General features: G+C 37.8%; 1 protein-coding gene across 1 annotated transcript in view; it reads right to left on the reverse strand.

The window, feature by feature from the left end:
- Positions 1–146: 146 nt before the first annotated feature.
- Positions 147–13,921, reverse strand: part of dhrs11a (dehydrogenase/reductase 11a) — a 38,062-nt gene continuing 24,287 nt past the window's right edge. Inside the window, exons 2-7 of the mRNA XM_054754416.1 lie at positions 10,017–10,226; positions 7,112–7,206; positions 4,410–4,539; positions 2,807–2,899; positions 2,661–2,726; positions 147–2,577 (exon numbers count right to left, since the gene is read on the reverse strand). Of these exons, the coding sequence (XP_054610391.1) occupies positions 2,536–2,577; positions 2,661–2,726; positions 2,807–2,899; positions 4,410–4,539; positions 7,112–7,206; positions 10,017–10,226 (636 nt within the window). The 3' untranslated portion in view covers positions 147–2,535. The remainder of the gene's footprint in view (positions 2,578–2,660; positions 2,727–2,806; positions 2,900–4,409; positions 4,540–7,111; positions 7,207–10,016; positions 10,227–13,921) is intronic.

A 13,921-nucleotide genomic window follows, 5' to 3' on the forward strand; every position in this document is an offset into this window, starting at 1 on the left:
AAACGTAAGCGGCCAAAGTAAAATAAAATCTGACTGTATGACTTAACACTTTAATGAGTGGGCTCTTTTTGGGTCCCGGGGGGGGGGGATGAGTGGGCTCTTTTTGGGTCCCTGGGGGGGGGGGGGGGGGGGGGGGGGGGGGGGGAATGAGTGGGTTCTTTTTGGGTCCCTGGGGTGGGGGGGAATTCAACAAGATAATAATGCATCAAAATCAGTGTTGTTATGAATTATTGACGTACGCAAGGATCTAATTACCTCACATCAAATATTCTGCTTTGAAACTCATTTTTGGAAAATATAGCATTGCAATTAAAAAACAATGTTTTTTTGGACAAAAAGGGCAATAAAACATAAAGAAGTAATAAAAACTTTATATTTGACAGACAGATCTGAAGTTGATGTTGAGATGTACTGTACGTGGTGTAAGTAAAAAATAACAAATCTGAAGATATGACTTCATTATTACGATGCAGTATTGAGGACACGTTGACAAAAAAAAAATCTGAGCATTCGAAAATAAAGTTGTAGATTTACGTGAATAAAAACTCTAATTTACAAGAATAAAGTCGTAAATTTACATAAATAAAAAGTCATAAATTTGCTAGAATAAAGTCGTACATTTACGTAAATAAAAAGTCATAAATTTGCCAGAATAAAGTCGTACATTTACGAGGATAAAGTGGGAATATTAGGTGTCATACGTGTCAGAGGGAAAATAGAGCATAGCTCTTCAGGAAGGAAGGAAACTTTCATCTTGCTTGCAGGCAAGCTTTTATTTATAACGTGGCAGCAAAACAGAGCAGTTGAGCACAAACAGATTAGCATGGCTAGCTAGCCCTTCTCACTTACGCCTTCCTTGCCCCGCCCACTCCATGCCCAAGGCCAAAGTTCACATAGGTCCCCCCTTTTCATAGCTGTCTCAGGCAATGCCTGGAACATACAGTGACGGTACAATTTTTTTCTTGTAAATTTACGACTTTATTCTCATAATATAAAGTTTTTTCTCGTAAATTTACGACTGTATTCTCGTAAAATTCTGACTAATCTCGTCATGTTACGAGTTTTTTCTTGTAAATTTATGACTTTATTCTCGTAAATTCACAACTTTTTTTCTCATAAAATTCCGACTTTAATCTCGTAATATTACGGGTTTTTTCTCGTAAATTTACAACTTTATTCTCGTAACTTTTTTCTCGTAAATTTACGACTTTATTCTTGTAAATCCACTACTTTTTTTCTCCTAAATTACAACTTTAATCTTGTAATATTACAAGTTTTTTCTTGTAAATAACTAATCTCGTAATATTACAACTTTATTCCCGGAACAACTTTTTTCTCGTAAATTTACGACTTTATTCTCGTAACTTTTTTCTCGTAAATGTACGACTTTGTTTGCATAATATGACAACTTTTATTCTCGTAAATTCACAACTTTTCCGCTGTACATTTACAGCCTTATTCTCGCACATTTACGACATTATTCTTGTAAATTCACTACTTTTTTCTTTCTTTTTTTTTTTTTTAAATGACAACTTTAATCTTGTAATATTACAAGTTTTTCTTGTAAATTCAAGACTATTCTCGGAAATGTACGACTTCATTCTCAGTTCTTTTTTTCTTCTCAATGTGGCCCTAAAACTCCGTCGTAAATTGTAACTTTATTGAGCGGGGAACCTTTTGGGAAAAGTAACGCATCAAAACTGATGTTATGAATTATTGACCAATGCAAGGCTCCAACTACGTCTTATCAAATATCCTACTTGGAAACTCATTTTGGGAAAATCCTGCATATTTTGTGTTTTTGCGATTTAAAAAAATGTTTTTTTTGACAAAAAGGGCAATAAAACATAAAATGAAGTCATAAAAACGTTTTATTGACAGACAGAAGTTGATCTGGAGATATAAGTGGTGTAAGTAAAGAAAAGAATATATGACCTACTGACCTCGTAAGGCATGTGTAAAGTGGCCCCTCCCTGCATGCCACCCTGGGTGGGAAAGGTTTGGACACCCCTGGTGAATGGTTATTGTTTATGACAGCAGGTCTGTCGATAATCAGGAGGTAAAATGATTAGAATAATAGAAACAAATCATTGACTACCAACAAGAAATGCATTGAGTTCCAAAAAGAGATATGTAAGAGAACCTACAAATACAAAATTAAATAAAGAAACTGTGCAGTCAACAGGATACTCCTCCCTCTGCCGCTGAGGTCGTATCGATGGCAGGACCGCCTGATGCGGCGCTTCTGCCGTACGCCGGGAGTGGGAGTGGTCTCAGTGTGCGGCTGAGATGAACAAACTGGTGGCTGCATTCAGTAGTATTTTCTCTCTGCTCTACAAAGTCCACGACCTTCACGTCGCCACCTCCGGTCCTCCTCGACTCCTCGCCTCCCTTTCCACATGCAACCGCCGTAAGTAGATGTATTAACCCCGCCCCCCCTTCCCTCCCGCGCCCAGCAGAGGTCGCTAATGAGACGCCGTGGCCGCTGACTTTTGGGGCGGGCTCCTCCTGCAGCTTTCCCTTGCCGTCTGCCTGCTATGACACCTGCTCCACTGGCCTCATCTGAACATCTCCAATCTGGGGGGGAGACGTGTGGCAAGCACAAACCAAAGCGGTCGCTGACGTTTCTACTTTGACAGGAGACACGGACGTTTACGTACCTGGACATGAGGAGGGGCACCGAGGACAAAAGTGACCGCACCGGCGATGTCTTCTGCTTTCAAGCACTGCACATTTGCAGGAGAAAACAGAAACAAAAAACACACAATTTGCTAAAATTCTAGTATTGCAAAAGTCGATGACTTACTTTCATGCTCTCGTACACCGCAGCTGCTTTCTCTGGATCGTTGTTGTGGTGACGGAAGGCAAACTCAGTCTCAACAATCCCGGGAGATATACACTACAGGAAGGGGGGGGGGAGAAATAAAAGAACGGTGAACAAATACTTCAGGCTACACAACAAACCACCGGCACATTTAAAAGAGGCCTAAAGTGGAAAGTAAAATGGCGGAAGAGAAACACACTTAGTGGACTTCCATGTTTACGCTTCAATGTGCGTACAGTCCTCCCTCGTTTATCACGGTCAATCGCTTCCAGACCCGACCGAGATAAGACAGTTTCCACAAAGTACGATTCAATATTCATAAATTGAATATTTTCATAGTTAGAGCACAGAAAACCTGTTTATGACCTTCTAAATACAGATGTTAACATTATTAGAGCCCTCTAGGCGTAAAATAACACCTCTATGGTCACCTTTACACCCCAATCAGCCAACATAGTAGACATAATAATACATTCAGCGGTGTGAAAAAGTGTTTGCCCCTTCCTGATTTCTTATTTTTTGCATGTTAGTCACACTTAAATGTTTCAGATCATCAAACAAATGTAAATATTAGTCAATGATAACACAACTGAACACAAAATACAGTTTTTAAATGAAGATTTTTATTATTAAGGGAGGAAAACATCCAAACCTACATGGCCCTGTGTGAAAACGTGATTGCCTGTACATTTGTCAGCGTCAGACAACTCCAAACCGCTACACTGCAACATCATCTGGAGCAGTCCAGAATCAATATTTCCCAAATAACAAGACCAAAACATCCAAGCTCACCAGAGTATGCTCCCTTAGAGGCTGTAAGCCAGTTGTGGCGCTCGTAGACACTGGTCTGGAAGTGGCGAACAAACACCAGCTAGCTAGCTAGCTAGCTTCAGGGTTACGACGTCGAGCTTTTCTGAAAAAGTCTGCCTTGAAAGTGTATTTTTAAGAATGTCCGACACCAAGTCAATTTTCTCGTTCTCCTCTGTCAGCCGTTCTTGTGTGCAAATTGCAAATTTGACTCTGTTTTGCTCAGATTTTCCTCTGAATTAACCAATCAGAGGACGGGGAAAACGCCAGCTGGCCCTGTGAGGCGCATCTGAAATCTTTGGTTAAAGAACGGTTAAAAGCACCAGCCCCGTTGCTAATAGAGCACTGCTGGCCCTGAAGGCCCTGAAGGCCGTGGGCAGATTCCACTGACATGGCAACACATAGAAGCTGAAATCTGATTGGACAAAACAAATCTAGCATACACATACATGTCCGGGAAGCGGTGCAGCCAAGAGACACGCTACATAGACTATTGGGGATAAATTAATACAGTTTCGTGGAACAAATACTAGAATTTAAGTTGGCAATGTAGGTCAGTGCTAAGGCCAGCAGCGAAGGCTTTGGTGGCCCAGACGGCACATATATATGCAGACTTCAGGTGTCCATCATGTCTATGAGCCTGTATCAAAATGCTATCTATTCCCAGTCAGCATGAACACAGACACATGAACACACAAATACAGCGACATCTTGCACATGGTGACATTTAATTCACCAAAGGGAGTCTAAAGATGCTTCCAAGCGATGGAAAACTCACGGTGGCTCTGATGTGGGTGTTTGCTTCCCGTAGTTCTTGGCGTATTCCCTCAGTCAGAGCGGTCACCGCATATTTGGTGGCACAGTAGAAATGCTTGTCAGCACTTGTCACCATTCGATGCCCGCCCATACTGCAACGGGTGGAGGAGAAGAGATGGTATGAGTTGATGCTGCAGCTAATTTGCAGCACTTGTTTTCCTCTGGTACACAAATTAAGAGTAAAGTTTGTTCCAAGTGACTATAGAAACAATCATGTGATGTATATGCTGTAGCATTGTTCCTAGTGACTATAAAAACAATCATGTGATGTATATACTGTAGCATTGTTCCTAGTGACTATAGAAACAATCATGTGATGTATATACCGTAGCATTGTTCCTAGTGACTATAGAAACAATCATGTGATGTATATACCGTAGCATTGTTCCTAGTGACTATAGAAACAATCATGTGATGTATATACCGTAGCATTGTTCCTAGTGACTATAGAAACAATCGTGATGTATATACTGTAGCATTGTTCCAAGTGACTATAGAAACAATCATGTGATGTATATACCGTAGCATTGTTCCAAGTGACTATAGAAACAATCATGTGATGTATATACTGTAGCATTGTTCCTAGTGACTATAGAAACAATCATGTGATGTATATACTGTAGCATTGTTCCTACTGACTATAGAAACAATCATGTGATGTATATACTGTAGCATTGTTCCTAGTGACTATAGAAACAATCATGTGATGTATATACTGTAGCATTGTTCCAAGTGACTATAGAAACAATCATGTGATGTATATACTGTAGCATTGTTCCTAGTGACTATAGAAACAATCGTGATGTATATACTGTAGCATTGTTCCAAGTGACTATAGAAACAATTATGTGATGTATATACTGTAGCATTGTTCCAAGTGACTATAGAAACAATCATGTGATGTATATACTGTAGCATTGTTCCTAGTGACTATAGAAACAATCATGTGATGTATATACTGTAGCATTGTTCCTAGTGACTATAGAAACAATCGTGATGTATATACTGTAGCATTGTTCCTAGTGACTATAGAAACAATCATGTGATGTATATACTGTAGCATTGTTCCTAGTGACTATAGAAACAATCATGTGATGTATATACTGTAGCATTGTTCCTAGTGACTATAGAAACAATCATGTGATGTATATACTGTAGCATTGTTCCTAGTGACTATAGAAACAATCATGTGATGTATATACTGTAGCATTGTTCCTAGTGACTATAGAAACAATCATGTGATGTATATACTGTAGCATTGTTCCTAGTGACTATAGAAACAATCATGTGTTGCATATACTGTAGCATTGTTCCAAGTGACTATAGAAACAATCGTGATATATATACTGTAGCATTGTTCCAAGTGACTATAGAAACAATCATGTGATGTATATACTGTAGCATTGTTCCAAGTGACTATAGAAACAATCATGTGATGTATATACTGTAGCATTGTTCCTAGTGACTATAGAAACAATCATGTGATGTATATACTGTAGCATTGTTCCAAGTGACTATAGAAACAATCATGTGATGTATATACTGTAGCATTGTTCCTAGTGACTATAGAAACAATCATGTGATGTATATACTGTAGCATTGTTCCTAGTGACTATAGAAACAATCGTGATGTATATACTGTAGCATTGTTCTTAGTGACTATAGAAACAATCATGTGATGTATATACTGTAGCATTGTTCCTAGTGACTATAGAAACAATCATGTGATGTATATACTGTAGCGTAATATGCGTCTCTGGATCCTGTTTATGACCACCAACCGTGACAAAACTGGCACTGTGGCACCACAATTGGTAACCCCCCCCCAAAAAACATAATAAAAACGAACTTGATAATTTTGCCTGCCTCGATAAATTGACATGTGCACGCATGTTTGTTTTCCTCAGGCTGGACGACAAGAAAGTTCACACCTGGGAGGGTAGCGGAACGAACCCTAGCGAGTGAACCCTCCTGTCGGTCATCCAGTCTCTTTGCTACGCGCTAGCTGGCGAGCGCACTACTTGCTAGCTGTGTGATGGCGTGCTACACGATCCAATACTTTCTTTGTGCCTGTTGTGTATAAAACACAACCTGATGTCAATTTCATCCCATTTGTGCATCGTCATTCTGTGACGGGTTATTTCTAATCATGAAAGTGACACTTATTCATAATCACTAATATTGCGATTGATTTTGATTTTTACTTAAATGCAATTTTTGCTAAAAGAGACCGCAAGTCTGTTTTATTTTCATTGTTTTTTACTGTTTAATTGTTTTAATTAATAATACTGCTGATTACTAAACAACGGAAAAAGGTAGAAACAACCTTTTTTTTCTGAAGAAAGATGGGAGTCTAATCTGTCTTTTGGTAGGTTCCATGTTTATATAGCCATGGAACATAATATTCTGTGAGCCTTGAAAAATCTGTCAAAATGGTCTAAAATGGCTGTACTGAAGTGGCTGTCTTTTGAAAAATGGCTGGGATCGAATGAATTAAGGTTAAAGATGATTGAATGCTAATGAATGCTAGATGGGTCATGGATTCCGTGCGCTGTTACGAGGAGATCTGGGAGGGAAAAAGGAGGTTATCCTTCCAGACTAGCCTGGGACAATGTTTTAAGAAGGCAGATGAACTGTTGATACCGTACAGTTAGTCCATCTTACCTGTTAATATTGATGATGTGCCCATCATCCACGTTCCTCTCCTTCATTGATTTGTAAGCCTCCCGGGTGCAGATAGACAAGGCCAGAACATTCACCTGCAGAGATGACCTGATTTCATCCTGTGCACGTGTTAATTAATCAATCCATCTCAACGTGGAAGAATAAATGCGGCAAAAAGGCATTGGGATAAGTTGTGGGACATGCTTCTTAATGAATAATAAATCAAACAGGGGCTGGGTGAGACCACCTGACCTCCAGCTTAAAATGAATTCTTCAGCGTACTGACACGTTTCGGACACTTCTATGCTTCCGACTTTGAGGGAACAGTTTGAGGGAACCGGGCGCCATGACCTCAACCCTATGAAACATCTTTGGGGTGAACTAGAGCGCCAGTATTTTGGCTTTGCAGCGCACTGTATACCAGGGGTGTCCAAACTTTTTCCTTCAAGGGCCATATCCTGAAAAATGAAAAGATGCAACTTTGATATATGCTAAGACGTTATATATATTTTAAAAACAATGCATCTCATCTTTGTGATAGAGGGACAAAAGCCCATTTGTGGTATCAACTTCCCTCTTTGCCTTTTTTTTTTTTTTTTTTACACATTTTAGGTTTTTTTACATTTTCAAAGTTAAACTTTCTTCTTAAATAATCTTTGTAAATTTCCCTAATCATAATATTATGACTTTATTCCCATATTATAACTTTTTCCCCAACGTTATTTCCCAAAAACGACAACTTATGAAAAATAACATCAATAGTATTTTTCTTTAATATTTGAACTCTATGCTGCTAAAATGACATATTTTTCTTGTTAGAATATGACTTTTTTTTAATTTTTTTTTTTACTATATTCTCAAAAAAATTACATTATTTTTTTCAGTAGTTTTTTTTGTTAAGTTCCCAAATATTTCAAATTTCTTCTTAAATAATCTTCGTGAATTTTCTTCTGGTAATATCATGACTTTATTCCCATCATATTTTAACCTTATTTCCTTGATATTATTACTTTTTCTTCCAGATCAAATTTGACAAAAATTGCAACTTTTGAAAAGTAACCTATTTTTTCTTTAATATTTCAACTCTGTGACTAAAATGACATTATTTGCCCTCACAATATTACCACTTTATTCTCTTAAAATACTGACTTATTTCCTTTAATATTTTTACTTTATTCTCATAAAATTAGAGCTATTTTTTTTAATTTCTGCTATTTTTTTTTTGTTTCCAACTATTTCAACTTTCTTCTTCTTATTATGACTGTATGATTTATAATGACTTCATTCCCATCATATTCTGACTTTATTCCATCATATTTTGACTTTATTCCCATGATATTCTAACTTTTCCCCAACATAATTATCCAAAAATTACAACTTTTTGTTTGGGTTCTTATAATATTACGACTTAAAAAAAAAAAACAGTCTTTTTGTTTAATATTTCAACTCTACGCTACAAAAATTGTTATTTTTTCTCACAATATTATGAGTTTATTCTTGTAAAATTGCGACTTTTTCTTGTTAGAATATTAATTTTTTCTCTAAATGTATTGACTTTATTTTTGTAAAATTACTGCTGTTCTACCCTGTAAATTCTCACCTTGTAAAATTATGACTTTATTCCCATTGTATTTTGACTTTATTACCATAATATTATAACTTTTCCCCCCACCTCACTTTCCAAAAATTACAACTTTTTGCTTTGTTTGTTTCTCATAATATTAGGACTTTAAAAAAGATAGTCTTTTTTCTTTACTATTTCAACTTGATGCTACTAAAATTATGTGACTTTTCCTCATAATATTTCAAGTTTATTCTGGTAAAATTGTGTCTTAATATTTTGACTTGATTCTTGTAAAATGATAGCTGTTCTACCCATTTGTTTTATTTTATAACTATTTTAACTATTATAAATTTTCTTCTGCTAATTTGAACTCTTTTTCCCAACCTAATGTTTGAAAAATGACTACTTGTATTTTGTTTTGTTTGTTTTTCATAATATATTATTAATAAAACCCCCCCATCTTTTTAATATTTCAACTTTATGCTACTAAAATAACATTATTTCTCCTTATAATATTTTAAGATTGTAAAATTACAACTTTTTATCGTTAGATTACAACTTTTTTCTCTTCATAGTTTGACTTCATTTTTGTGAAATTACTGCAGAATTTTCCATTTGTGTTGTTGTAGTTTTTGTTTTTTTTTTAGTTTTCTTGTTAAATTATATTTAACACACGGCCCTCGGGCCACACTTTGGACACCCCTGCGCTAAAGAAATGTTTAGTTAAGCTGCCTTGTGGTCCGCGGCTCCCAACATTAGACCATCAGAACCTGCTCTTGCTGTCCAGCTTGTCCAGTCTAAGCTGCTCCTGCAGAGATGCTGGTGGCCAGAAGGTTAAATTCCACATCGAAACATTAAAAGGTTGGGGGAGGTGACCAAATCAGGTCAGCATGCAGATTAAACACAGGCTAAAAATATACTGGCGGAACACGTTCATTTGGGCTGCCATGACAACAGATGGACGAGCCTTACGAATGCCGGACTCTGGAGACTTTAGAGCAGGGGGTCTTTAGTGGTCAAGAGCTCAATGAGTCAGAATGTTTGGGTCTAACAAGATAAATAGTGCCGGCTTTCATTAGCAGCCCCCCCCGCTGTGCCACAACTTCTCTTCAGAGCCAACGGGGCATTCTCTGAGAGTATGCACACGTCTCTCCACTTCATTATAGTGTACATACACAAGCATTTATACACTTTAGACATGCTTTACCGCTTCCTGCTACTGCCCCAACCACTCACATCCACATTATGTAACCCTTTTCTAAATGTCTTGATACTTTTCCTCTACTTGTCCTAGCATGTATATTAATGTGTGCATGTGCATGTGCGGTTGGGACCACCCACATCGATCATATTCCTCCAGCCTTCTGTTTTCCCGCTGAGCAGGGGCTCGTTGTGGGCTAGTCCAGCATTGTTGATGCACACGTCCACGCCCTTGTGGAGCGTCTTGATGGCCGAAAACATGGAGAGGATCTCCTCCTCGTTGGACAGGTCGCACTTGTAAGGAATCAGTGTGCCGCTGTAGCCCGCGCTCTGACACTCGGCAGCCAGCTTCTGAAAAACATCAACCAAAGCAACATGTAAACCGAGGCTGGGCTTTTTGGCTTAAAAAAAAATATAAAATAAAATAAAATAAAAATTGTAATACAAGTATATATATTTAGAGCAGAGGTGTTATTTTATTATATTTTATTTATTTTTTATTTGTATAATTTATTTTACTGTTTTTTTTTTTGTTTTTTTAACGGTGTGTACAATAAATTCACAGCAACATCTAAACCAGGGGTGGGCACACTTTTTGGCTTAAAAAAAAAAAAAAAAAAAGAAATTTACATCATGCTTTGATTTTGTTTTTTTGTTGTTGTTGTTGTTTTTTTTTAACATTCTGTTTATTGTATTTATTTATTTATATGTATTTATTTGTGGTATGTATTTATTTATTTTACTGTATTTTTAATGTATATTTTATATTATATTTATTTACATTTTTATTTTATTGTATTTATTTTTTATGTCTATTTTATTATATTTATTTATTTGTTTTTATCTATTGGATGTAATTATTTATTTTACTGTATTTAATTTTAATTTACATTTTATTATATTTCAATGTCAAAGGTTTAAATAAATTACATAAAACTTGTGACTGTTCGGCGGGCCGGGTTGAAAAGCCTAATGGGCCGTATAAGGCCCGCAGGCCGTAGTTTGCCACGTCTGACGTGAAAGCACGCAACCCTGATGTTTAAAAACCTTTCAAACCTGTTGTCTAGGAGTTGATGAGAGTGTTAGAGACACTGTTGGTTAACCTGCAGTAGTCATTAAGTTGGGGTCCCATGACATACGCCCCAGTAAGAAGCCATAAAATCAACATCATGTCCCGTGTCAATGACAAAATCCGATATGAGCAATGGTGCTATGATGCTGTCCGCTTGTGCAGGCCGAGCAGGCAGCACGCCAACCAGGTCAGCTGTCCGTCCAGCACAGCGGGATTTGAAGCCACGCTCGACTGCCGGGCACAGCTGCACCAGTCACCTGATCTCTAGCCCCTGATGCCAGCCAGACACGAGGAGGTGCATGCAGGTGGCATACAAACATACTGGAGTGCAACCATACCAGGTTAGCATTGGAACTACCCTGTGTGACCTCACATACGCCAGGATTCGGCTGTGACACTGATCAGTCCGAGAGTGGCAACACGTGACGCATAGGCCTGTCACGATAATGTCCAGAGTTCTTTAATTACATTTTAAACAACATACAATACTAAATTAAACAGACACCAATGCACAAAGTGAACTCTCTTGTCATCCAGCCTGTTTGGTAGAGAGAGAGGAGGAAAACTAACACGCAACCACATGTCAATTTATCGAGGCCGGCAAAATTATCGAGTTCATTTTTATTTATCGCGTGGTTAATTGATTTATTGATTATTGTGACAGGCCCGGTGATGTCATTCAATACCAAAGACAAAGTTATACGTTTTCATAAACCCGAACGCCCGATTCCAACAACGTATTTATACGTCTTTTATGTTTTTTTGTGCGAGAGGCAAACAGGGGTAATGTCGCAACTCCACACTAGTGCATTTCACTTCAGAGCACTTTTAAGCCATAAAAACGACCACAAGGTGGCAGAAGTGCATTTGATAAGAGCTCGGCAGACATCATATGGACGGAAAAATCACACGACAGGAAGGAGGAAGTGAGGGTGCGTGAAGGAGTGTAGCGTGGAGAAGGTTGCGCATTGTAGGGAAATTTTAATGCATGCACACACACACAGTTTTGTTCCAAATGTGGAAATTGTAAATAGTTCATGATGTTATACTTGTAAATAAATTGTTATTTTGATGTAAAACAACCCTTTTTGTGTTGTTTATGTTGTGGTGTAGTTGTTTGGATATTTGAGCTGTCACAAAAGCAAAAAATATGTCAAAGTGAAAGTTATGCTTGAAATGCATCTTTTCACAAAAAGCTAGTTTTCTCCCCGTTTTAGTCAGGAACTGATATTTTCCTGAAACTTACCTATTCTGTACTGCTGACTACTAAGAACGGAAAAAGGTAGAAACAAACTTTTTTTCTGATGAAAGACGGGAGTCTAATCTTCCTTTTGGTAGGTTCCATGTTCACGAAGCCATAGAACACAATATTCTGTGTGCCTTGAAAGATCAGTCAAAATGGTCTAAAATGGTCGATACTGAAGGGGTTGTCTTTTGAAAAATGGCTGGGATGGAATGAGTTAAAAACAAGGCTTGGTTGAGGGGTTCTGAGGTTGTTGCAACCTCAACAAGTCAACCGCACAGGCTAGGTGTGGCTGAGCAATGTTTACATAAAACCGGGTGGTATGCCTCAACAAAAAACAACAAACCGTAAACAGCACAACCCAATTAGGCAATTAGCAGAATTGCTGCTGCTGCTGGAGGCAAAAATGAAAGCCGGCAATGGCAACTGGGAAAAGTGTCTAAATACTTCAGGTGATAGTTTAAAATGTCAAGAACAGAACAAAAAGGTTGCAAAGCGGTGCAAATGATAAGCCTCACTCTCTGGCACCTTAAGAGACAAGCGTTAGAGTTCGTCTCTTACAGGTTTAGGTCACAGGTCACCGGTTTAAGTGTCCATCGCTGACCCGCTTCATCGCGTCCCTTGGACACAACTTTAGTAACATGCCGTTAACTCAAGGTCGCAGGATTTTTATTGTACGGCTAAATGAAATTGGATTGAGGGATCATTCTGGTCTTTTTCAAGTAAAACACATGATAGAGCAAACCCACCCCACCTCACACTTAGAGTGTGCAGATTTCCTTGCTCTGCCTCTAATCTGTTTAGCCTGGATTATCCAGAGAGACGGCATTAGCTGACCAGACAAAATCAACCAAACGCTTCAACATTGAGCGCACTTGTTTTGACTGCAGCGAGTGATGCTTTTGCCCCATCAGGAAGACGGAGGAAAACCAGCTGAGAATGCCAGTGCAGTATTTCAAGGGAGAAGGAATCATGTTAGCAGGGGTAAAGTAGAAATTCAGCAGAGGAGCAACCAGGCTTTGGATGGCAGCTCCAACTACAGGAAGTCTCACGCTGTGAATCAATGCGTGAGTGAGTGACTTCGGGGCACCAGCTGTACAACCAGGGCCGACAAGGATTGGCCCTCATGCTGGCCACGGCTACAGCCAACTAACCTGTCTCACACGCACACACACACAAATCATTCATCTCCATCCAAAGTGTAACTGGATACCTTTGGGTGACTGCTCAGTGTTAATAGAAGAGTGAAAAATGGAAGACAGCAAACCATAAAACAGGTTGTATTGTATTGTGTGTGTGTGTGTATGTATATATATATATATATATATATATATATATATATATATATATATATACAGACCCTTTCCAAAAAATTTGAATGTCATGGAAAAGTTGTTTACTTTTCCATGACATTCAAATTTTTTGGAAAGGGTCTGTATATATATATATATATATATATATATATATATATATATATATATATATATATATATATATATATATATATACAGACCCTTTCCAAAAAATTTGAATGTCATGGAAAAGTTGTTTAATTTCCATAATTCCATTCAAAAAGTTAAACTTTCATAGATTATAGATTCAGGGCCCACAATTTAAACGATTTCAAGTATTTATTTATTTGTTTATTTTTACATTTGGGCTTCCTGCTCATTAAACCCACGAAAACAGGAATTCAAAAAATTAGAATATTGTAAAGAAATCAGCTCAAAT

The sequence above is a fragment of the Dunckerocampus dactyliophorus genome, chromosome 16, assembly GCF_027744805.1.
Source record: "Dunckerocampus dactyliophorus isolate RoL2022-P2 chromosome 16, RoL_Ddac_1.1, whole genome shotgun sequence".
NCBI classification, from domain to species: domain Eukaryota; kingdom Metazoa; phylum Chordata; class Actinopteri; order Syngnathiformes; family Syngnathidae; genus Dunckerocampus; species Dunckerocampus dactyliophorus.